Raw genomic sequence first — 26,850 nt, forward strand, 5'->3', positions numbered from 1 at the left:
GAGCATACCCTGCCAACTTATGGCGACATAGCGGTACAAAAAGGGGTGGTGATGGACGGAGCAACTGAACCAATCAAACACTCCCACTCAGTCAACAGATCTGGGTTTAATCCATCACCGTTCTTTAGCCCACTCTGCCACCCTGTGCCTCATGGGAAATGTCCAGCCCGAACTGCACCCCCTTTTTTACCGCTTTTGTCGCCATAAGTTGGCAGGGTATGCTCAGACGTGCTGACATTGCGCGTTCTCTTTGGAGGCGAACAGATCTAACCAAGGCTCTCCCAACTACTGAAAGAGACCTTGCACCACCTCCGAGTGAAAAAGCCATTCTAGATCCATCATGCACCGGCGGCCGAGTTTGTCCGCCCTGGCGTTCAGGGAACCTGTCAGGTGCTGAACCATCAGGGATATGCCCTGATGTTTCAGCCACATCCAGAGACGGAGAACCTCTTGACATAAGGTCCACAACCCCGCCCTGTTTGTTGCAGTAACACATGGCGGTGGTGTTGTCCGTGAACACCTGCACTACTCTTCCCCGGATAGAGGGAAGAAATGCCTTTAGTGCAAGACGAATCGCCCGGAGCTCCAGAAGGTTAATGTGGAGCCCAGACTCCGCCAGAGACCAGAGGTTTCTGATCTCCGCCTCTCTCATGTGGCCGCCCCACCCCAGTAGTGATGCATCTGTCACCACTGTGAACTCTGGTTGGGGAGGGAGAGAGATCTGCCTGTGACCTGAAAACGGTTTGTTAGCCACCAATGCAATTGGTGTGCAGTGCCCTGCGAGATCTGGGCGCAATCAGAAAGATTCCCCTTATGCATTGCCCCCTGGAACTTCAGGTCCCACTGCAGAGCCCGCATATGCCACCTGGCATCATCCACCAGCAGGATACAGGAGGCCATGAGGCCCAGCAGTCTCCGGGTCATTCTGACCGAAACCAGGGGATAGAGGCTGAAACATCGGTATCATAGCCTGAATATCACGGACTCACTGCTTGGGAGGATAGGCCCGAAACTGCGCTGTGTCCAGAACAGTTCCGATGAAAATAGCTTCTGAGAGGGAATCAGGTGTGACATCGGCACATTGATAGTGAGCCCCAGCGAATGCAGGAGGTCCATCGTAGTCTGGAGGTGGGAGACGACAGCCTGGGGCGAGCCCGCCTTCAACAGCCAGTGGTCGAGATAGAGGAAGACTGGAACCCCTGATCTACGCAGATGAGCTGCGACCACCGCCATCACTTTTGTGAATCCCAAGAGGGGCTGGTAAGGCCAAAGGGGAGCACAGTAAACTGAAAATGCTCATGCCCTACCGTGAACCGTAGGTAACGCCTGTGGGCCGGCAGGACGGGGATGTGGAAATAGGTGTCCCGCAAGTCCAACGCTACCATCCAGTCTCCAGAGTCGAGGGCAGACAGGACCTGAGCCAATGTCAACATTTTGAACTTCTCCTTATGGAGGAAGAGGTTGAGGTTCCTGAGATCCAAGATAGGACGCAGGCCTTTGTCCTTCTTGAACACCAGAAAATAGTGGGAATAACAGCCACAACCTAATTCTGGGGCAGGAACTCGTTCGATAGCCCCCCTGGCCAAGAAAGACGTAACTTCCTGAGTGAGAAGGGCCAAGTGATCCTCCAACATAAGATGGAATTGTGGTGGCATGGATGGAGGTGTAGTCTCGAAGGGGAGTGAGTAGCCCCTTCAGACTATCTGTAAAACCCACCTTTCCGACGTGATGGTTTGCCAGTTGGGTAGGTGATGGCGGATCCTGCTGCCCACTGGCAACTGGTGGCCCTGAAAGGTCAGACTAGGAGGGTTTGGAGGCTGCTGCAGAGGGGGCGCTGGTGGATTGGCCGGCCAACTGGCCACCTGACCCACAACACTGGGCCCCATGTCCCGACCGCTCAGAGGATGAACAGTTTGCGCAGGCCTCTGGCTCTGGGCGGAATATGGTGGGACACCCCTTCAATAGCTCCAAAAGGAGCGAAAAACAGACTGTGCGGGCCGAGAAGTGGTAGCGAGGCACAAGGATCTGGCTGTAGCCCTAGAATCTTTAAAGAGCTCAAGCGCATTGTTCACTATGTCGCCAAACAAGCGACAGCCATCAAAGGACATGTCCAAAAGAGTTGATTAGACATCGCTCGAAAAGCCAGTGGACCTCAGCCAGGCCTAGCGTCGTAGGGCTACCGACGTTGAAATTGTTCTGCCTAGCGAGTCGGCGGTGTCCAGACCACACATAATGGCGAACTTCGCTGCATCTCTGCCCTCAGCGACTGCATGGGAGATAGTGGCCAGGGCCTCCTCCGGACACTGGCAGCACCTGCGCAAACGTATCCCACACAGAGTGGGAATAACGGCCCAAGAGACATGCAGTGGTCACAGACCGCAGTCCTGAACTGGCGGAAGAAAACATGTTCTTCCGAAGATGATCCAGCTCTTGGATTTCCTATCTTGGGGAGTAGTAGGGAATGCACCATTAGAAGTAGAGGCTTGGACCACCAAGCTGTCAGGAGTAGGGTGTTGGGAGAGGAAAAGTGTGTCGCTCGGGGTCGGGCGGTAGCATCGGGCAATCATCCTATCCACAGGAGCCCCTGTGCTGGGCTTGGACCAGGTGCCGAGAAGGATGTCAGTAAGGGCCTCATTGAACGGCAGTAAGGTTCAAGGCCTCAGACGCCCTATGCAACACCACTGAGTACGAGGCTCCCTCCTCCGTAGCCACGGTAGGGGGAGAAAGCATATCAGGGTCTGGTGATGTATCCAGGCCACTGGCATCACCCAAATCCTCTCTCCAGCCCGGTTCAGTCAACTGGTCAGTAAAAGGGTCACCAGACCCCTCCCAGTCCTCCTCTTCCTCTTCTGGCTGACAGTGAGGGCGGAAAGGAACGCCAGGACAAAACAAGGGTACAAAAGTACCTCCCGGCGCCGGATCCCGCGTCGGTCGACGCCAGTCCATCTTCGTGTCCAGGTCAGGGTGGAGGCCGGGGTTGACGCCGCTTGGGGACACAATCAGTGTCAGAAAAGGTAGGGTGCCATCAGTGGATTCGACACCAGAGGAGGTGTTGTAAGGTCGACCGGCGTCGATCCGGATACAGGCCTCGATCCCTGGGGGCCTTGCGGCGCCGGGGCCAGAGCTGCTGGGTTCGAAGGCCTAGAACGCCCAGCAGAGTCCGTGGGGCCCGAAAGCACGCCGGCGGTGTCAGGCTGCCCAAAGATCAAGTGAAGAGCTTCGTGAAAACTACGAAGTTGGGCAGGGGTCGCTCCGGCTCCCGGAAACGGAGGGAAGTTCGGAGTCCACTCAGCAGGCTCCGCAAGTGGAACTGCAGGACGACCACCATCCGCATCCCGGGTCGCGTCGGCCGACGGACGGGGAGAACGCGAAGAGCGCCAATGCTGCTTCCCCTTCTTTTTGTGCTTCGACTTACCTGAAGACAAAGACTTTGACGATGAGTAGTGGTGATGGCTCTGCGACCAGTCCAGCGACCTCCCTCCCGACCAGGACCAGACGCAGAGCGGACTGCCGGGCCTCGAGAAGCTTTCGGGACCGCTCCCACAAAGACTTCGGTTTCATGGCTCGGCAGTCAGAGCATGACTTCGGGTCGTGGTCGAGCTCCAACACCAGAGTCCCACAAGGTTCGGGTCTGTAACCGACATCAATTTGTGACAGGTGTCACAAGCCTTGAAGCCGGATCGGTGACGAGACATCCCTACGTGCACCAGGAGTTGCACAACTCAAAAAGTCAAAAAATAGTAGTAAAAAAGTGACTAGAGATACCTCTCTCTCCGGATCTGCGCTTGCTGGAGTGGAGAAAGAAAGAAATGACGTCAGCGCGTGAGGGAGGCATCTAATCAGACACCGCAACGTCATCCAGGCGATCATGACGACGAACACGGAGTCGACCGACGCCACCTACTGATGTGCAGGGGTCCTGCAACGAGAACATTCTCCGGATCCAGTCTGATGCCTGGGGGTAATTCAAAGTTAAGGAATCTATAACTAATAGTCTCCTTCAGATACCACATGCAGATGTTGGGTCTCTCCAATGGACATGCACTTGAACCCTGAAACTTTCAGAGACATCTGACCTAGCTGTTGCTAAAGCTGAGGATTTTGTTTGGTAAAGCACTGAAATAGAGCTCCAGTACAACTTAGATGAGGGGCAGAAAAACAGGAACTAACGTCAGCATGCAGGTTCTCCCCTATTATACGCATGGGTCTCCATGTTCACCAGGCAGAGCTGTTGTTGAAGCCATGAGGTGCCACTTAGTAGTTCTGTAGTGCTGCTACTGGGAAAAAAAATTTCTGGACCAGTCTGACACCTAGGATGATATTCTTTAGTCGAGGAACCTGAAGGAAGATTTATCCATCGGAAATGACAATTCAATGCTTGCCTTATCTAATTTCAAGACGTTCATCATCAAATGGACCACATAAAATATGTTAAAAGACAAATATACTCTAGCATGTAAAAAGATTAAGGATGGCAAAAAAACCCTCTCCATCTCCCTCCCCTCACCCCCCCATTAAACTTTTGCGAGCAAACACTATGGAGAGCAAAACAATTAACCAATCTGGAGAAAAACACATTAATTAGCACAACTTACCCTGGCCTTTGTTTAATGATTCAAAGAAATCATGTCTGGTGAAATGACTCTCATCCTGGCTGTTGATGCTTGCACTGTCGAAGGTTGGAGTTAACGATCCAGAAAGGTCTAACTTAGTTTCTGTTTTGCCTCTCCGATGACTGGTATTTAATGAATATAGTTTGATATCTTTAATTTCAAATTGCAGAATGTCCCTTCTCGATTCATCTGATCCAGAAACAAAGTTTTGAATGACTATTTGACCTAAGTGTCCAACAAGGAGTTCAGGACTACCAGGCTTCCGAGGAATTGAGACTACTGGAGATTCAATGTTTAAGTTTAGAATTAGTTTTACTGTGTCAGTTTTAACATCTTCATGTCCAAACTCAGCATCTTGATTACTGTTGTAATGGAAAGGTTCCCTAACCTTCCGGTGAGTTTCAAAGAGGGATACCTTTTCACTGTATTCAGCTGTTTTTGTGACAAGTACAGTGGAAACCTTTGAAGCTGCCATTTTGAGCATGGTACGGAAATTCTCTTCAAGTTCATCCATGGACAATGTTAACTCTTTTAGAAATTTAGCTGAGTGGTTGTAATGTAATGATGCCATGTTTAAGTTTAAAGAACATTCCTCCTTAGTTTGCTCAATAAATGTGAATGATAAAGCCTCTATGAGGTTGCCAGCATCATGGTCCTCAATACATTCAGGCTCCAATAAATTTGCCTCAACATTTGGGCCACTAAAACCTGTTTTATTCCCAATGCAAACCACATACTGGTTATTGGTATTATCTTGTGTCAAATCCATTAGCTGTAAACAACCAAGAGAACCATTTACACGAAATCTAGTTCCCATGGAAACATTTACTCTTGTGCCACCAATGCTAGCAGTTGCAATTTTTCTTCCACACTTTTCTCCGCTTGTCATTCCAACTGTCCGAAGAAGAAGTATGTTTAATCTATTGATGTCCACAGCCACCTCTGTGTTCTGCTCATATGTCACCTGAAAAGATTCTTGCTCTCTTAAAAGCTTTTCATAGTCAGTCATTAATGGCTGAGGGCTGGTAATGTCTTCCTTAGGGAAAGATTTCTGAAGAAAACCAATCAATTCAACCATAGTTTCAGGATTAAGAATAATATCCAAGTTGTTCACTTGAAGTGACATCACTTGAAGTGAACTGTTAAGGTTCATCGAAGGGCACTCAGAACTTACAAACTGATACTCCAGTTTAATTAAAGCTTCTTGTTCTTTGATGGGAAGGGGGTGACAAGACTCTTCAGTGCAGTTGTCATTCATCCCAATTACTTCAGAGAGAACTGTCTCATTCAGTGGCGAAATTGGTGACTGTGCTCTGCTATGAAGAAGACTTCCGGTTGGTACATCAAAGCTAAGATGCTTGTGAGATGCCATTAGAAGATCGAAATCAGACCCATATGTTTGCATAGTATCAACCAAAAGCAAGCCATGAACAGTTAGTGAAACATCTGCATCATAGGGTCGTTTCACAAAATGGGCATTTGTGCCTAAGACTTTAAGCACAGAGATGTATCGACCACTGCTTTCAACCCCAAGCTGCATATAATTCACTTTAAATTCAGCCACTAGCAGTTTTGATTCTACAAGAACTTCCCGGGTATGTTGCTCCAAAGTTACAATGCTCTGTGTCAAATTGAGAACAGACCCCTGGGACTGGTCTAGATTATCTGAGTTCATAAAGATTTTATCTTTTCTTAAAGGTAGAGCTTCAAAGATCTTGTATTCCGGTGAACTTAACCTAGAAAAACAGTTATTTAAAGCCAATATCTTATCCTCGTTTACATGTATTTTTAGATCGGGCAATGCTCCGGACAGAAGCGCCCCAGGGTAGTTGGGATCCGAAGTGTACATCAACCTACGCTCTAACTTTAAATGCACATCAAATTTTTCTACAACATGAGTAGGGCCTACATCGGTGTCCTGAACATGTTTCCAGTTATCCTTTACTCGTCCAACCATAATTTGAAGATCTTTAAACGAAAGAGAATATTTTTCATACATTTTATGGTTTAGCAAATGTGTTGGTAGATTTTCTTCAGGATGTGCTGCAATAGGTACATAAGGATTCTTGCTGTCAATGTCAATGTTCATATGTAGTGGCGGAGTACTCGGAGGAGTTGCTAAAGGTGTTTTATACTCTTCATCACTTAAATCAGGCCCCTGTGCACTTTCAACCCTTTTACACTCATCTATGGATCAAAAAGAAATTAAAGATGAAATATTTGTTAACTTTAGGAACATTTTGTGAATGCACTACTATTTTGAAAGACAGCTACTTTTTTAATTAATATTTTTCATGGACATTTTCAGTAGACACAGAAATAAATTGTAAACCGTGCATAAAGACAATGCACTCAATACTCAGGTGGAACATAGGATAAAAACAAATTAGCTGTCAGTCTCCAAAAATCTTGTCATCATACCCACAAATGTCTTCAAAGTGAACCTTACAAACGTTCTGTCTTATTTACTGCCTCCAGCACTCTTACTTCGGGCAAAATCCATATTGCCAACGTTATGCAAGATTAATCAGCATAACTCAATTGGTAATAAAAACAAGTACAGTGTTGTGCACCACAATTTTTGGTATAGTTAAATAACATCATGCCATTACATTATGTTACATTAATTTCCAGAACATCCGATATGAAAGAAAAAAGTACATTCCATTAGTTCTTTATCATTGCACTCCAAATTATTATAAGTCATACTGACACAATATGTAGGCAATAAAACAAGTGGACGCCACTTCAAATTGACCTTATTATACAAATGTCTGTACGATAAAATGTTTCCCTCACAAAATCTTGAGTGTGGGGATAATTAACTTTTATTATCAGTGTGTGCATTCAACTCAGCTATTATACCCTACATTGCAAATGTAGAACAACATCTAAGGCCTCGATAATGAGTGCACCAGAAGATTTGGTGCTATTTATCGCACCTGGTAAAATCCAATAGCTCAGGATTCAGAATTCAGCAGGTGATATACATTGCATCAATTAAAAGTTTTTTCTGAACAACAGGGTATTACATGCTGAGTTTGGAGCTTTCCAACCCTAAATGTTGAGGCCTTTTTCCTCAATTAAGTCTGGCAGGTTTGACTTACCCAAGCTTAAAAGGGGAAAATCCAGAGGGTGGGAATTTATTGCATGAAACGTTATTGTCACCCCCAATTTAAGAAGGCACTCTTATTCAAAGATTTAAGATTTAATTCTATAATCCATTTTGGAATAAGAGTCTGATAATTTGATTGTGCATGGGAGTAATACTGTTGAAAAATATATGGAGAGTAAACCTTTTGGTGTAAAAAAAAGTCTTGCCTTGCACATTCTGAATCCATCATAATATCTTTACACTCAAGACAGCTTCGGACTGCCATTTAAAATATTTTACAGCATTCATCTTCTTTTGAAATCCCTCTAAGAAATGTGATTGCCCAAAAACCTAGCCATCCTTTATACTAAAGTGTGACAGTAAGAAGGATGAAAAGAAGTCAAATCTGGCCAGAGATGCAACTTGAATAAATGCAATAGAAATATTACACGTCATGCACAAAACTGCTCTTAGGTGCATAATGTAAGGAAATGCCTTACTGCAGGGACTGCAGCACTTGTTGTGTCAATCTAGGTAGGACATGAGTAAAACGAGACTCCCATTCTGCCACTTGCAGGCTGGAAGAGCAGTTAAAACAGCTGGCCCGCCTTTGCCATTTAAGCGAATGTCAAAGCCAGACTTCTCCCTGCTATATGTGTTAAGTCACCCCTGTGGCAGGCTTATCAAGTCCTAAGGCAGGGTGAAACCTATTCCACAGGCAGAACATGTAACTTTACATGTTTTGACAGTGAAAACGCAGACCTGTTGTTTTTGCTGTGAAAAAGCTTGGTCGCCCAATTGGCGAGTGCAGAGTTACATGCTGACCCCTCTGCTGTGCTAACTGCTGAACGCTGCAACAAACTGGGCAATCCAGGGTATCATATAACTTGTTGCGATAAGCCCAACTTGATTCTTAGGCCGGAAATAATGCAACAAGTTGCAGCGTGTGCCCTCAGTCTCCTGTGACCTTAGCAAAGTTGCCACTTTGCTGTCTTTCAGACACTATGCTGTTGCAAACTGGGTCCTGTAGCCGAGACAGCTTTCTGTCCTCCTGGGGAGATGCACTAACGACGCCCAGGGAAGTACAAAATAGGGGCCTGCTCTGGAAGGAGGTGTCACCTCCCTCCTGAAGGAAGCCACATGGGTGTTGGTCCAAAAGGCGAGCTTCAAAGGAGAAACCGTCTTTAAAGAGCAAATAGGTTAACACTTGGGAGAGAGGCTGTTCCTTTGTTCAGGCAGACGGGCTGGATCTTGGGACAGGAGAGGGAATACCAGCTGCCAAACTAGTTTTCCAGGAGTTTGTAGTCCTCTTGGTAGCCACACCTCTGGGTTGAGCTAGGGAGTGCCACACGCCGAGAGAGGGGTCCTGCCATATCGGAAGTGGGCAGAATGGTGAATCCTGGGATACCAAGATGCCACACTGCGCAGGAAGTGGTCTTCAGGTGGAAAGACCTTGGTAGCCCATTGGCTACCAATCGCGTCCTATCCTGAGGGGATTTTCAGAGCATAAGTAAGGTCCCCCTGGCAGCCCAAACTTAGATCTCAATTGGACTGGAAAGACGACTGAAGAAGGTCTGCCCTGTTGCACCACGGAGCAAGCAAAGAGAGGCTACATTGGTGTGGACTGCACTAGCTGAACCTGGTGGCTAGCAGAGGAGAGGAACTGTGCCTGCTGGGTACTGCTCTAGGAGAAGTTGTATCAAGAGCCCAGCCAAAGTTAAGACTCCAAGGGTCAGTGAGCTGGCCTCTTGTTCACGGCACAGGGACATAACAGCTGAGAAGTCTGCTGGGGCAGATTGGTAGCCCAAGGTCTTCAACCTGCCACCAACCGCTGCCGTGCAGCACCGGGAACCGGGACCCGATGCACAAAATTGCACCAGAGTTTGCTGAGCCAGGCAGTGTCATCGAAGTGCAGCTGAGACCTCCAGAGGACAAGTTATTCACCCAGGAAGGATTGGCTGGTGACTGCGATACTGAACGACTGGAATTCTGCCAGCACCAAGAGGGCTTCGAGGGATGTCGACACTGTCGCCTCACCTCCTTTGTAAACCAAGGAGTAAACGCAGCACGAACCCTGTTGCAGAATCACATCCACAGCATTCTCTAGGCATTTTCATCATCCTTCTTCCATTACATGAGGACTACTTCCATAGAAAAGCTCTGTAAAGGATGAACGTGCCAGGAACTGACTGAAGACTACTTCACCTGCTGAGGGACAAAAGGGGAGCAGAGAGCCAATTAGGTTGTAGCGGGGATGGACAGTTGATGTTGATGAATGTGTGACTACACAGCCTCCTTTCATGCCCCGTAGGGAGCTGGTACCCTATTAATGTGGGGTAATTCCTCTTACGAACCAGCGGCAAGTATTAGTCTGGTATCTACAAGATTATTAAATGTGCCTTATGCAAATTGAGCATTTATAGTGCACTCACATCTTTGGGGGAAGTGACCTCTTCGACTGGGACGACTCCTGGTGGCCGGCCTCGCTGGGAGCTGCGCCGTCACCCACAGACCACGCACGCAAGCTGGGGTTCATCCTGGACTTAGCACTGTCAATGAGCCAGCAAGTCAACGCTGTCTCCTCCTCCTGCTTCAACACTCTCCGCATGCTTCGCAAGATCTACAAGTGGATCCCCACCAGAAGGACGTTCACCCTGGCCCTCGTCACCAGCAGGCTGGACTACGGCAACGCCCTCTACACAGGAATCACAGCCAAACTCCAGAAAAGACTCCAATGCATACAGAACATCTCCGCACGCCTCAGCCTCGACATCCCCCGCCACATCACTGCCCACCTGAGGGACCTGCACTGGCTCCCCGTCAACAAGAGGATCACCTTCAAGCTCCTCACCCATGCTCACAAAGCACTCCACGACGCCGGACCAGCATACCTCAACAAACGACTCACCTTCTACACCCCCAACCGCCAGCTTCGCTCCGCTGACCTCGCCCTCGCCATCGTCCCACTCATACACCGAACGACCACGGGCGGCAGTTCCTTCTCCCACCTGGCACCAAGACATGGAACACCCTCCCTATCCACCTGTGCCAGGCCCAGGACCTGCTGACCTTCAGGAGACTTCTCAAGACCTGTTCGAGCAGTAGCAGCTCCACCCCCGCCCCCTTTAGTGCCTTGAGACCCTCGCGGGTGAGTAGTGCGCTCTACAAATGTTTGATTGATTGACCTCTTCGCATCCCACCCTGACGTAAGCCCAGGACCAATTTCTAGGCCACTAGAGAGGGCTGAAACATGTTGGTGTTTTAGTTTAGGGTCATAGGACCATTGCATCCAGAATATCCTACTACTGTTTCTACCCTTCCCTCCAACTTCATGAATAAAGGATACTTTAGGAGTGGGTGAGGAATTTTATCTTCAAAGTTATGCCCCCATACACCCTTATTATAAGGGCTCCCTGAAATACATTTGAGCCCACCCGACCTTTAGGAGTAGGGGTGAGCCCAATGATGAAGCATGTCACTATTAGAGTGAGTGAGGGCTAAAATTTAAAAAAGGGTTTTTTTCCCTTCCCACCTGCAGTACTGGGTCGGCTACAGATTGAATACAATGGGATGACTTGCACTCCTAACTAAACAATTCTGGTTAACAATTTTGTCTGTTATTACTATCGATTGTGTCCTGGTGCTGTCCCAAATTCTGGCCGACCCCTGCCAGATAAAAAATCAAACAAAAACAACAGAAACTGTTGATTGGGGCGCACTGTACACTGGCCCACTATGGTGCCTCAGAAAAAAAGTATCCAATGTACAACAAACAAGTTATGCAACTTAATTTAACAATTGGTCATTCTATATGTCAGCACAAACATCCTTATGAAATGTTCATATTTTAACCATCAAATGACATCTTATTCATAATGCTTTATATCTTGGTTTTAATTAATTTCAGTCCATGAATATTCAAATAACGTTTAACAGAATCACAAAACGGCTACAGATTGGACATAGGTACTCACAGTGGTATTTTCATTGTAGAGGCAACCATCATAGAACTACAAAATAAATCCCCCCGTTCCCATCACTACTTTTATGAAAACTTTCTCTGTTAAAAAACACTCTACGTTTTTTTGATGGGACACCCATTTATGTTTGGACATATATAATAGGGAGGATGTGTCCCTTCCTACCTCTTAACTTCTCTGCCCTCCTAGGGGCCCTGTGGGTCCCTTACTCTGTAACACAACCTGTTTCTGAGGACCTGGCTGGTTCCCCTGGCTGACTCCCTGCTGGAGTTGGTCACCTACAGTGACTCTAAGTGACTGCATTCAAACTAGCCCAAACATTTTGGTGAAAACTTTTCAAAGTTTCAAATTTGCGGAATTTGCCAATGCTTGTTCACAGATGAGTGAAATAACCTGATTAACTATTATCATCTCCGGAATCTTCTGGTGGATCTTTTTCATTGTGGTGTCTAAAAATACTTAAGAAAACCATCTATTTTTATAAACTTATGTCGGATTTCTTCTGGAGTCTTGTCGTTTTCTTCTTCAATTGTTTTAGTATTGTTGAAATTCTTTACACTTTTTCTTTTGTGTAAGCCTTGCTGCTCAGAGCCACAGCCACCCAGGGTTGAGCTGAGGGTTTAGCAAACAAAACCTAAGGGTCCTACAAGGTTGGTAAGTGTATTACCTGGTGAGGTCAAACAACCACACCATATAATACACCCGATTTCCTCACATAGGTTCTGCTGTCTACTCAGACTTGACACAAGTCATATGTGGGTTCCAGAGCTGGACACAATACCACAGAAATGGGCACTAGAATAAAAAATTTCCTAGCTAACGTGACGGACAGTTTCAATTCTATTAAGGACTCGGAGGCGAGGATTATGCTCATCTTTCTTTACTTTATTCACAGCAGCCATTCCAAGATAAACAAATATAAAACCACTATTCCCATGAACCATAGGTAATAAAACACAGGAACAATAGAGAGTGTCCATGTATAGACAGTCTCCTTCAATGCACCAATCACAGGGCTCCTGGGAGTATGTAGTCCTCTGTTACTCTCCAGTCCTCCTCTTTCGTCGAGCCAGGCCAGTCAGCCTCAGATCCTCATGAATCTTGTTTGCCAGAGTCGCCGACAGAAAAGAGGCACATTATAAGCAATTGCAGTGGCTAAGGTTTAATCCTACAGGGGAAAAAACACTGAACATAGCATCCATACTCAAGAGAACAGCAAGAAACTTAAAACCAATTACTTACCCCAGTACGAGGGTGAGGAAGGTAACAAAGTAACTGGTACCCTGGGTGGGATAATCCTCGCCTCCGAGTCCTTAATAGAATTTAAACTTTCCGTCAAGTTAGATAGGACATTTTTCATTCTATGGCAGGACGGAGGTGAGGATTATGCTCGTTTAAAGCTTACTCACCACCATATTTGCCATATCTAGCACCGGTTTAAAATAGAACCGTTTGAAGGTGGAGCCCGAAGACCAATCTGCCGCATTGAGAATGTCTTCCAGACGAGCTCCCAGGATAAACGCCTTGGAGGCCATGGCCCCCCTGGTGGAATGGGCCCCAAAGGCCCGGAGATTGATCCCAGCCTCCTGCATCACCAACCGCACCCAACGGGCAATCGTAGGGAGGAGACCGCCTTATGGGGCTTCTTTAGAGCAATGAGCAGTTGGTGCTTCCCAGGAGGGTGAAATTCCTCCGACATCTCGTAGTAAGCCTTGAGGCAAGACACGACGCAGAGTTAAGGAGAATCCGGAAAAGCCGGGTATGAAATAGAGGTCGTCCCGCACTTCGTCTGCCTCCGGATTGTGAAGGTGACCCCGGAAGGAGAGAAGATCCTGCCGGTGATGGCCAGAGCGCGGACATCCGAAACCCGCCTGCACGAAATCAGGCAAAGAAGCATGGCCAACTTAGCCGAAAGTTCTTTCCTGGACAGGTAACGGTTTGGCTGCCACAATAGGAACAGATTCAATACCTGATTGACGTCTCACAACTGGGAATAGCGAGGCTCTGGAGGCAGCGAGAGGCGAATTCTGCGAAGGAGGCAACAGACTAGAGGATGCTCACCCTCCGGAGAACCATCCACCAGAGAATGACCGGCCGAGATGGCCGACCTAATCGTATTAACGGTCCTATAGGCCAAATCGTCCTCCGCCTAAGTGGCCAAGAAATTCAGGATCGAAATTACATCTGCTGCCACGGGATCGAGAGACCGCCGCATACCCCAACAAACCTATTGTCTCCAAGAGGAGCGGTACCTTTTGACCGTACTATCGACCCAGGTCTTCGACATGAACTTCTCAGCTGCTCCCGAAAGGCCTGGGACCGCCCATCGTCCCCGGAAATCCGCCATGCCATCAGAGCAAGGGACCCTTGAGCGATCAGCGGATGAGGAGCTCCGTCTGGATTGAGGAGGAGAGTCGGAAAGCGGGGGAGTAGGATTGGAAAATCCCACGAAAGTTCCAAAAGAACCGGAAACCAAGCTTGAGACCTCCAGACCGGCGAAATCAGTACCACATCCGCCTTCTGCCGGCGCACCTGGGCTGAGACCCTGGTCAACATGGCAAATGGGGGAAAGGCGTAACCCGCTTCCCCCCTCTAGTCCTGCAGGAACGCATACGTGACGGTCGCCAGAGGGGCCGGCCTCCAGCTGAAGAACCGAGGAAGCTGGAAATCCAGCCGGGAGGCAAAGAGGTCCACCGAGAACGGTCACCAAAGGTGTTGGAGGTCCGCAAACACCCCGGGATGAAGCTTCCACAGACTCGCATCCTGTAAGTGACGTGAGTGGAAATCTGTGACCCGGTTGTCCTGACCGCCGATATATTGTCCATTTTGAGGAGGACACACAACCTGACCGAGTCGTTGGTCCAGCACCTGATCGCGAAGGAGCCCGCTAAGAGCTCCAGACAGTTGATGTGGAGCGGTTGCTCCTGCAGAGACCACACACCTCCTGTAGTGAATTCTCCGCACCGCGCACCCCAGCCAGACATGCTGGCATCGGATTCGATAACGATATCGGGCGCAGGACTGAAGATCGCCCGTCCATTCCAGGCTTCCATATTGGCAAGCCACCACTGAAGCTCCTCCCTTGCCTCTGCCGAAAGGGGGACCTTCTGAGAATAGGAGAGACCCCTGCGCAGATGGCGGGCTTTGAGGCGCTGGAGGGCCCTGTAATGTAGAGGGCCCGGAAAAATCGCCTGGATGGAGGCCAACAAGAGACCCACTATCCGAGCTAGTTGGCGCAAAGACAGGCAGGACTGAGCTAGAGCCCTTCTGATCTCTTGGCGGATCTTCGCCACCTTTCGAGCCAGAAGGCTGAGCGTGGACGCAACCGAGTCGACCACAAAGCCTAGGAACGCGACCTTCTGGGCCGGAATCAGAGTGGATTTCGCCTCGTTGATAATGAAGCCCAAGCTTTGAAGGAGAGAGATCACGGATTGCAAGTGACACGACAAGGCCTGGGGGCACTGTGCCATGAGCAGGATATCGTCCAGGTACACTATCAAACGCATACCGGATGCCCGCGGGCGCTCGATCACCGGCCGAAGAACCTTGGTGAAGCACCAAGGTGTGGAGGAGAGACTGAACGGGAGGGTGGTGAACTCGTACACCTTGTCCCTCCAAGGGAATTGCAAGAACCGCCTGTGAGGAGGGAAGATGGGGATCGTGAGATAGGCGTCCTTGAGATCGAGATGCGCCATCCAGTCGTTGGGCCTTAGGAGATCGCGCAACAGATGGATCCCTTCCATATTGAAGTGGCGGTACTCGAGCCACCCATTGAACTCCCGGAGGTTTATGACTGGCCACTTCGTCCCGTCTGATTTGTCCACCAAGAACAAATTGCTGAGAAAACCGCGGGGGTGGGGAAAAGTCTCCACGATCGCCTCTTTGTCGAGCAACAAGAAAACCTCCTGGTCGACGAGCGCCGCGTCAGCGGTCGAAAAGGCGAGAGGGACCGGTTGGAAGGACTCTCCTTGGAACTCTATGTGAAACCCCTGGACGGTTTCCAACACCCAGGCGTCCCCCGTGACAGAAGTCCAGGCCTGGAAAATACGCGCCAGACGGCACCCCACTTTTAGAAGGGAAGAAGGGAGAAGGGAGAACACTCACCGGCGGAATTGGATGCTCCATTGCCCCGGCCGCCTCTGCCTTTCCCTCGACGTCCTCTGGTCGGATAGAAGTTTCCGAACCTCGCTTGGTCTTGGTAATTGCCCTTACTGGAGCCTTGCCCTCTGCCTTGGTTTTGACGGCCGGACGAGCGGCCCCTGCCACGTCCGGCCCCTCGGAAAACCCGAGGACGAAAGACCTTCCGAACTGAGGACTGGGCCTTGTCTAAGGGGAGGTGAATGTACTGACAAATCTCCCCAGCTCCTTAACAAATGGCTCTCCAAAGAGACCGCCCTGAGCCACAGGCCCGCCTCAAAGTCGGCCAAATCCCCGAGTTTGAGGTCCACCTTAATTAACAGATTCCTACGCCGCTCCATGGATAGCGCGCAGTTGGCGTTTCCTAAGAAAACCACCAGGCGCTGGGCCTAAGACGAGAGATTCTCGGGCGAAATCAGGGAGCCGGACTCCTTGGCCGCCTCCGCCATATCTAATATCTTATTAATGGGGCCCAGGGCATCGAGGAGCTTGTCCTGACAAGCGCGCCAGATCTGTCGATACCCCGTTTAGGATCCTTAACAAACTTCTGGAGAAACATCGCCATCCAGGGGTCAATCTCCGGAGTTGCCGCCACCTTCCCTGCCAGGGAAGGTCGGGGGCATTCCGCCCTGAGACATTTTCTGGCTGTGGCCTCTAACGGCCGGCGGATTCTGCTGGCGAGGTACTGGGCCACTTTCTCAGAGGGTGCCCAGTCTGAGCAATGGGGGTGAAGGACATCATCAGGGTCAAGCATGTCCGCGCACAGATTCTGAGCGTCGGGCACAGGGTCCGGACGAGCCGGATGCCAGGGACGGGACCGGCCGGCCTCATCGTCCGCGTCACCATCAGCGTCCCCTGGAGGGGATGACACAGGTTTGGGATGGATAGCAAGGCGGTCGAACGCGTCCCCATCCACTCCAGAGACCCTAGGGCGTTTAGCCGGGAGGGGTTGAGACTCGGCTGGGTTAGCGCCAGCGCCGGGCGAGGAAGCAGGGAGAGCCTGTGCCGCCTTGGCCAGCTTCTCACAAGCCTGGTCAATTCTGCGATACAGGCGGTACTCTAAAGGCGCCATGGCCTGCTCCACCACCTTGTGGATAGACTCATCAACGGCGTCATAAAAATCCTCATCCCATTGAAGGGCATTGAGGGGTCCTCCTCCCACTGATCCTCCTGGTAGGGCTCTTCGTTGTACTCCGCCATACTACCAGAGGCCACGCAATGCACAGGTAAGTGGGAACACACAAAGAGGGGTGACCTCACAATTCAAGGGGGGCTGGGCGTCAGCCTAACTCAGGTGCGGGCAGTGCTCGCAATAACAGCGGGTCAAACACCCTGGGAGATTCAGCCCAGGTGCAGTGGAAACAATGGGCAGCCTGCCGGTAAGTAATGTCCCAGTACAGTCTCCCACAAGGAAATGACACAGGCGAAAATAACATGAAAGCACAAAGGGCCAAACAAAATACACAGGTAAAAAACAACATCAAAACTCAAAGGCTTACAATCATGAAGGAAAAAAGCGAGAAGCACTTATCTGGCTGCCAGCAGTAAAGAAAGAGGGGGACTGGAGAGTAACAGAGGACTACATACTCCCTGGAGCCCTGTGATTGGTGCATTGAAGGAGAACTGTCTATACATGGACACACTCTATTGTTCCTGTGTTTTATTCCCTATGGTTCATGGGAATAGTGGTTTTATATTTGTTTATCTTGGAATGGCTGCTGTGAATAAAGTAAAGAAAGATGAGCATAATCCTCGTCTCCGGTCCTGCCATAGAATTGGACACAGAAAAACCAAAGGTGGAGATGGACGGAGCGTTGACGATACAAACACTCACCCCCAGTCAACTGATCTGGGTTTAATCCATCACCGTTCTTTAGCTCACTCCGCCACCCCAGTACAGACATGGCCATATGCAAATCCGTCTGACCCGTTGCCTCATGGGAACAGTCCAGCCCGAACTGCCAAGCCATGTCATCCCTGGACCGGAATCAAGCTTCCCAGGACCGGTTTCTGGCATTACAGCCGTCTTCAGCCGGGCTTGCTTGACTCCAGTGGTAAAGTGAGCAAGGGACTCACGTCTGAGCATACCCTGCCTACTTAGGGCGAACAAAGAAAAACCAAAAGTGGTGATGGACGGAGCGTTGACAATACAAACACTCACCCCCAGTCAACTGATCTGGGTTTAATCCATCACCGTTCTTTAGCTCACTCCGCCACCCCAGTTCAGACATGGCCATATGCAAATCAGTCTGACCCTGTGCCTCATGGGAACAGTCCAGCCCGAACTGCCAAGCCATGTCATCCCTGGACCAGAATCAAGCTTCCCAGAACCGGTTTCTGGCATTACAGCCGTCTTCAGCCGGGCTTGCTTGACTCCAGTGGCAAAGTGAGCAAGGGACTCACGTCTGAGCATACCCTGCCAACTTAGGGCGAACAAAGAAAAAACAGAAGTGGTGATGGACGGAGCATTGACAATACAAACACACACCCCCAGTCAACTGATCTGGGTTTATTCCATCATCGTTCTTTAGCTCACTCCGCCACCCCAGTTCAGACATGGCCATATGCAAATCAGTCCGACTCTGTGCCTCATGGGAACAGTCCAGCCCGAACTGCCAAGCCATGTCATCCCTGGACCGGAATCAAGCTTCCCAGGACCGGTTTCTGGCATTACAGCCATCTTCAGCCGGGCTTGCTTGACTCCAGTGGCAAAGTGAGCAAGGGACTCACGTCTGAGCATACCCTGCCAACTTAGGGCGAACAAAGAAAAACCAAAGGTGGTGATGGACGGAGCGTTGACAATACAAACACTCACCCCCAGTCAACTGATCTGGGTTTAATTCATCACCGTTCTTTAGCTCACTCCGCCACCCCAGTTCAGACATGGCCATATGCAATCAGTCTGACCCTGTGCCTCATGGGAACAGTCCAGCCCGAACTGCCAAGCCATGTCATCCCTGGACCGGAATCAAGCTTCCCAGGACCGGTTTCTGGCATTACAGCCGTCTTCAGCCGGGCTTGCTTGACTCCAGTGGCAAAGTGAGCAAGGGACTCACGTCCGAGCATACCCTGCCAACTTAGGGCGAACAAAGAAAAACCAAAGGTGGTGATGGACGGAGCGTTGATAATACAAACACTCACCCCCAGTCAACTGATCTGGGTTTAATCCATCACCGTTCTTTAGCTCACTCCGCCACCCCAGTTCAGACATGGCCATATGCAAATCAGTCTGACCCTGTGCCTCATGGGAACAGTCCAGCCCGAACTACCAAGCCATGTCATCCCTGGACCGGAATCAAGCTTCCCAGGACCGGTTTCTGGCATTACAGTAGAATTGGACACAGCACTCCAGATGTGACAGATGAAAGTAGTTGCAGCTCTACCAGTGAAACATAATGAACGGCACAGAATATTTCTGATGGGTCTTTAGGCACCTAATGCAATGCTCCGAATGAATCCTATAGAAACAGACACAACACTTCCAACGGGGCGTAAAGAACTGCGCACAATTAACAAGAGGTTGTTCTTCAAAGAATAAGCAATGCAATTAGTAAGAGACAAGGAAAGGGACACAGTACTACAGATGGGACTTCAGGTACTTGACTCAATTATCCCATCTGTCCAGTGCTTTGGATTCCCAGCAAAATATAGCGCAGAAAGGGACTGGTGCTGGCAACAAGGCAGTGTCATCTTGCATCCTGTGATTTGAACCAACCACCTTTATATCTAGCCTGCTATTTGAGAAAACAAGCTGTTTGTGGGGCACCAAACTGGGACTGCAGGAGATATAACTGACAGAAAAGTTGCTGCTGATATTGGTGCGGCGGATAAATATCCATGGAACAAGGACTGGCTTCTACTCTTGGCTCCACAAAAGGACTACTGGCAGGGTTTCAGAAGAACTCCCGAAGACCTGGTCAGGTCCATCTTATACACAATGTGTTGTAGGGCATCATCATTTATTTATCATCCAGAGAGGGATTCCTTATCAAACAGCATGTCAAGCATTATGTTTTGGACTTCAGGCCTGAAGGACGTACATCCTAAGCAGCACTAAGTAGGGCCACTACTGCCGCTGGTGTCCGAAGTCTGTGTTGGCCAAAACATTGCAGAGTTAATGAATGCTGTCAACACGCTCTCCCATTCTTCAAGGATGACTTTGGCTTTACTGTGCTTGTCTTCTGGGATCAGCTCTAGGTAAAGTATCTGATCACATTCAGTGGTCATACATGTTGAGAACAGCCAGGAAGTTAGTTGCTCTAATAGATTAAACCACTGTGGATACCTCTGTCCTACAGAGTCTGGATTAGGACAGCAGAGAAGGCAGGTAGGCGTGTGATTTTGGACCTTGTACTGTTTGGCCAGGCAGGCACTACGACAGCAACTATAATTAGATTTTCCATCATGCTGTGAGCTTCTTGTAAGATGTGGTTTATTATAGAGTTTACTTTAACGGTCTATACAGGTGGGTCAAATAAGTCATAAGAGAAACAATCTACTTTCTTGGATGGTATGGCCAACTTAAACTGCCTGAATGCTTTTTCAACGAGTGAATGAAGCCTGGCAGTATGTCTGTAGGTGAACAACTTGCATTGCTGTTGTAGACATTGAGTCTGAAGTGGTTTATTCATCCCATTCTGCTCTTGTTCTAGGAGGGGCATCATCCAATACCTCCTCTTCTTCCTCCTTACCCATGTCCTCATTCTAACAATGTTTGTTTTTGTCAAAGGCCCGGAGGTTCTGGTGGAGCTTTCTGTTGGCAATGAAGGCTGTGGGGAGGCAGTAACAGCAGTGGTGATACTGCAGCGCCCGATTATGTGATGGCAAGTGTGACTGTTGAGGCTGATGCTTACTGGAAAGAAACCTAGCAATCATGAATTATGATAGCCATGATCACATCTCTTAATGTCTTAAAATTACATATGTTTTTAATAATTTAGTTTCTTTGTCATTTTCAAATAATTTCTGGTACACAAATCCATGTCTATTATCATCAGTATCATGTTTGATATATATTGAATCACTTAATTAGGCCATGTATGAATGGATAAGTATGTATGCATAGCATCAATAACAACGATATAATGATTCTGCACGTATTACATAGGCCAAAATTGGATTTGTATATGTACCTCAACTGAAAAACCAAAAGGTGGTGATGGACGGAGCGTTGACAATACAAACACTCACCCCCAGTCAACTGATCTGGGTTTAATCCTGATCTGGGTTTAATGGAGAAGCGTGGCTCAGTGGTTAGAGGTGGCAGACCTGGAAGCTGAGATCGGCTGTGGACCAGGGTTCGATTCCCCGCCTCGGTGGGTCTCGGGCTCAAAAATTCCACGGACTTGACAATTCTCGCTCCGGTGCCTACTCGACTCACGGGGTCACACTCTGCGACTCTGGGCAATAGCTTGCTTAATCTCCACTACAGCCCCTCGCGGCGGGATGCCTGGCTTTCACCTTGTGGATACCCTGCTGGGGTATCTCACAGGGGAATACCAGGACGGGTTCCCTAAGCAAGCGCCTTGATACCTTCGGGTGATACGTGCGCTATATAAGTCGCAATACATACATCCATCACCGTTCTTTAGCTCACTCCGCCACCCCAGTTCAGACATGGCCATATGCAAATCAGTCTGACCCTGTGCCTCATGAGAACAGTCCAGCCCGAACTGCCAAGCCATGTCTTCCCTGGACCGGAATCAAGCTTCCCAGGACCGGTTTCTGGCATTACAGCAGTCTTCAGCCGGGTTTGCTTGACTCCAGTGGCAAAGTGAGCAAGGGACTCACGTCTGAGCATACCCTGCCAACTTAGGGCGAACAAAGAAAAACCAAAGGTGGTGATGGACGGAGCGTTGACAATACAAACACTCACCCCCAGTCAACTGATCTGGGTTTAATCCATCACCGTTCTTTAGCTCACTCCTCCACCCCAGTTCAGACATGGCCATATGCAAATCAGTCTGACCCTGTGCCTCATGGGAACAGTCCAGCTCGAACTGCCAAGCCATGTCTTCCCTGGACCGGAATCAAGCTTCCCAGGACCGGTTTCTGGCATTACAGCCGTCTTCAGCCATGCTATGTACCTTAACTGTCATTAACATCGTATATTAAGTTTTTGTTAAAAAGATTTAATATTTATTAAAAATATATTTCCTATCAAACCTTGACTTATTTATTTCCTTATTCACTTTATTACTCATCTACTCTCTCAAATATTTATTCACTTTTTTATTTATCCATGTATTTACCCATTTTTCATTTATCTACTTAACTTAATTATTTAGCTATTTTATACCCTTCATGAACTTTCATCACTCAAAAGTATATAAATATATATATATCATTCTTCATATTATATACACAACATATTTTACGATTTCTAAATTATATTTACCTATCCCATTATTTACTTTGTCTAACTTTTTCACATGATTCTATCTAGCCAGAGTTAGATTTCCTAATATACAATGTCCACTATTCTCCTTTTCTCTTCTTTACACTTTGTCTTTTATTTAATTTCTAATATTTCCTCCCCTTTCCTTTATTATATACACGTTTTTCTTCCTCATATTATACTATATATGTGAAATACCTAGACTTTTATGGGACTACTAAAATGTATTATACTTTTATGAATGTATACACCTTTAATCTCTCAATAAAGAATTATGGAAAAAATATAATTTGACTTATAAATGTAAAAATAATCGAAATTATGTTTGTTGACACTTTCTCCTTTCTGGTCATACACTCTTTCTGTATTATCCTAGATCCACTTTTTATCTATTTCCTAAATGGTTTTTTTCACAAACTGAAGAAGATACTAGACACAACTGATAGGCACCTAGCGCACAGGGGTATGTAACATCTAGTTTTCTCCTGGTGTGAGAAGTCATTGTAAAAAAAGATAGTAGAAGCAATCATAATGTGGTTGGCATTAGTAATAGCAATTAGCCTCCCTCTCATAATAAAGATGGCAATGATTAGCTAATCGGGGGGCTGTCATCCTTTTTGGTCTGGTCCTCTTGATCTGTTCTGGTATCCCCTTCGTCCATAACTTGGAATTTGACCAGCAGTTGTGTTGAACTGCAAGTGGCTCCAAATTGACCCTCATCCTCCCCTTCAGTGTCTAGGAGGCTTAGTGGGTCGCACCTTTGTTGGTGAAGTGTGCTCTGGGTGCAGCACTAAGAGGAGGTCTACTGACTGAACTAATACGCAAATAAATTTTGAGGGAAGCCTGACCCACTAAAGTATCTTTCTCGAAGTCTGGGCAATATAAAAAATGTTATCAACAGAATGGTTTGATCTGAAAAAAGGCGCGTGGCCGGGCAAGATGGCCGAACAGTCGAAGACTGTTTCGGCTCCCGGTCCACGCGCTGCTCCAGGGGTGATTTTGAGCCAATTTGGTGACCTGCGGACGGCGCAAACGGTGTGTGGCACCATCGGATAATGCCCTGAGCAGCAGGGAGTGAATCCAGCAGAGGTACAGTTCGGGGAGCAGCCGGTTGAGTCTCACGGCCCTCGTGGAGCGCGCCGCTTTCCGAAGCCAAGATGGCAGCGTGGGTCCCGACATTGCGGGACCCCGAGCAGACTCCGTACTACCGGCTTTGTGGTGAGCGCCTGCCCATCCTCTGAAGACCCGATCGCGAGGTGAGCGGTACCGGGGGACGCCTGGTGCATTTGGACGCACCTTTTCTGCTGGATTGGGCGCAGAGCCACTCGCGTGCCTGACCCTAATATGGCAGCCGCGGCGTGCTAAAAGAAGACGTTAGCGCTCAATAGCGCTCAGGCCGCAAATGCACCCAGCTCCCCATCTCTGCTGGCCGGCACCGGTTATAGCCTGGGGGTCGCTCAAGAGTGCGGCCGTTCAATGCTTCGTGCCTCGATCTCCTGTGCCACTGGCCTCCATTGATCCCTCTCACAGCTAGGACCTTGTTCCCCATGTGCAGTGCTTAGCTGTCTGCCTGAGTGGTGGGTCTCCGGCCTACATCTACCGAGAATTTGCCACGTGGGGACCAACACCTGACTTCCTTTCGCCTCTTCTAGTGCTGCATCTCCCTGGCTTGAAGGACGGAGTCTATGCCTACGCTTCCCTGTCTGCTGGCCAAATTTCTAGGCGACAAAGGTGACGGGCCCCAGATGCGGGCCTTCTGATTCATTGCATACTACGAGCGGGGTCGTCGTGGCCTGTACGTAAGGGAGTTTGGCAGCCATGGCCTTACCTATGACCTGCAAGCTGCATTGGAACGCCATGTGAACCGGCGCCAAGGTACTGGCAGAGCACTCGCCTTTCCTGGTTCCCTGTGATGGTGATGCTGTCCCACGGCCTCAGGGTTTGACGGTCTACGCTGCTGAGGGTGGTCTCTCAGCTAACTTTTTGAAGCACCTCTCTCGTGAGTGAGGCTGAATCCGTGCCCGCCAGTTTAAGCTGTTCTCTCCTTTGTAGGGTGTCTTCCATCTTTTCCCATACGAAGGCCTGTCGGAGGGTCTCACCCTATGCCGTTAAAGAAAACATCGGCCAAGACCCCAATTAAGGTCTCAGATTTTTTCTCGACCATTGAAAAGCGAGCGTCGCTCAGGGGTACTGCAGGCACTGCGACAATGGCCCTCACAAAGTCAGAGCTCCTGTCCATGTTCCAGGGCTTCAAAACCGAGCTCCGCAAGGACATTGGCCAAGACATCAAGTCCTCCATTGACCAGCTGCATTCAGACCTGACGGATCGTCTATCTTCCTTACAGCAAGATGTCGACTCTGTAGGAACTAGAGTCCTTGACCTTGAACCAGGAACATGAACATGAACATGAACAACTCTCTACCGAACTATGTGAAGATGTGCGGTTGCTTAAAGAGCACTCCTTCAGTCACAACTTAAGGCGGAGGACCTCGAGAATAGGTCTCGGAGGGAGAATCTACACATTCGGGACCTAGAGGAAGGTGCCGAGGGACCAGACCTAGAAGCATTCATGGTAGGTCTCTTCTCCGAGATTCTGTCCCCACAATCTCTCAAGCTAAAATTGGACAGTGTACACCGAGTGGGGTCATTGCAGCAAGGAGAGAAGAAACAGCCGCGAGATATCCTGGCTAAATTCCACTCCTATAAGACTAAGGAAGCGGTTTTACAGGCAGCACGGTCCAAGGATTCCATCACCTTTCAAAACTATTCCTGTAGTATCTACCAGGATGTTGCACCTTCAACACTGGCCCAGAGGCAGTCTCTCAGACCCATCACCACTAAACTCCGAGACGTAAAAATCAGGTACCGGTGGACTTATCCTTTCGGGCTGAGCTTCGACTTTCAGAATAAACGGCGCCATGTCACCGACCTTCAGGAAGGACTGAACTTACTAGGGATTGCCCCCATTCGAAGAGGTCCCGGTGCCAGACAAAAATGGAGGTGCCATCGGGGGCGCTTCTGCATCCTCAGCTTGGTGGCGGAGGGCAAGACGTTGATCGATCCCAGCTAACTTCCTAGGTGGCCCTTCCACCTCGAAGCTGATCCGCACTGTTGATTGCTGTATTTGGTTCCTCCTGATGTGCTGTGGTACGGGGCCTGCGTCTATCGGGTGAGCCGGGATTGCCTCTTCCCTGAGCCCTGCTGTGGCCCCTGCCTCTGCGACGCTGGAAACTTCTCATCAGGGGGTAAGTCTCCCCCCTGCGGCAGACTGTATATGTAAGACTGAGGCTGCTTCTTTCGCCATGACTTTATTGGGCTGTTTTCTGAGAATCCCTGTACCTAGATCATAGTCTATGATTTGTACCTTTGATACTGTCCATGTTACATGTTGGGCATAATTCCCTGTTGTTCCTCCTTGGACGTGGGCCTGGCCTAGCCTCCGGCTCCCCTTATGCCTATCTTGGCATTTAGCGTTGCCTTACTACGCTTCTGATACGACTACCCGTTGGAGCGGGTGTGGACCGGGTCCTCGGACCCAAAGTCCCTCATGATCTCCGAGGCGCCGATCCGACTCCATGAAGTGATCGAGAACTTTGTTCGCTATTGTTATTTGTATTTCTTTGTTCTTGTTTTATTAAGGGTTTTTTGGGAGGGTTGTGGAGGCGGCGGCTTTTTAACAACTGCTTATGTGAGACATGTGATGTTGGGGGTGGGGGTTTGAGGGTGGGGTGGCGGCGGCTTTTTAACTACTGTCTCTGCAGGGATCGTGATGCTAGAAGAGGATGTTGTCAGCAGATTAGGGTCTCACCTTTTTACAACTGGTCAGGTTCGAGAGGTGCTACGATGGGTCCCTTTGGACATAGAGGGATGGTTGTTTACTTCCCCGTGATATGATGCCAATTACCATAGCAACTTGGAACGAAAAAGGTCTTAACTCCCCGCAGAAACGTCTCAAAGTCTGGAAATACATTATAGATCACCATTTAGATGTAGTGACGTTACAAGAGACTCATTTAGCTAGAGCTGAAGATTCACGCCTTAAACATAAGCAATTCCTGCTCATTTACAGATCCTCAGCTCTCACGAAACACCGGGGGGTAACCATACCTTTCCGCGCTGCTATTCAATTTCAACCCTTGGGGGTCCAAAGCGATCGAGACGGCCGTTGGATCATGGTTAAGGGTCGCTTAAGGGGGACAATTTGTACCTTTGTAGTTTTATATGCGCCCAAAGCAGGCCAGATGACTTTCTTACACACTCTTGGGGAAACTAACTGACTTTGCAGAAGGCCCACTAATTCTAATGGGGGATTTTAATTTAATCTGGCAGAAAGACCTTGACAGCACGCATTTGCAGAGGGCAGATGCGGGCTCCTTTTCCGGGGAGACACAACAACATATACGGGACCTAGGCCTTTTAGATTCCTGGCGCACACTTTTTCTACTGACACGTGACTATACGTTCTTTTCTCACGTCCACCGTACATACTCCCGGCTGGATTATATCTTCATAAGTCAGTCGTTACAGGGCGACTTACAGGACGCTAAGATTTTTCCCATGTCGGTTTTCGACCACAGCTTGTATTCGGTCTGTCTTCAATGGCGGCGAAACGCCCCGGCTGCGCCCAA

General features: G+C 48.8%; 1 protein-coding gene across 2 annotated transcripts in view; it reads right to left on the minus strand.

The window, feature by feature from the left end:
• VPS13D (vacuolar protein sorting 13 homolog D) overlaps positions 1-26,850 on the minus strand; it is a 2,979,414-nt gene that overhangs the window by 2,621,812 nt on the left and 330,752 nt on the right. For both annotated transcript variants that reach the window (XM_078642819.1, XM_078642818.1), the window contains exon 19: positions 4,596-6,800. In XM_078642819.1, the coding sequence (XP_078498945.1) occupies positions 4,596-6,800 (2,205 nt within the window). The remainder of the gene's footprint in view (positions 1-4,595; positions 6,801-26,850) is intronic.

This window comes from Lissotriton helveticus, chromosome 5_1 (genome assembly GCF_964261635.1).
Source record: "Lissotriton helveticus chromosome 5_1, aLisHel1.1, whole genome shotgun sequence".
Lineage (NCBI taxonomy): Eukaryota > Metazoa > Chordata > Amphibia > Caudata > Salamandridae > Lissotriton > Lissotriton helveticus.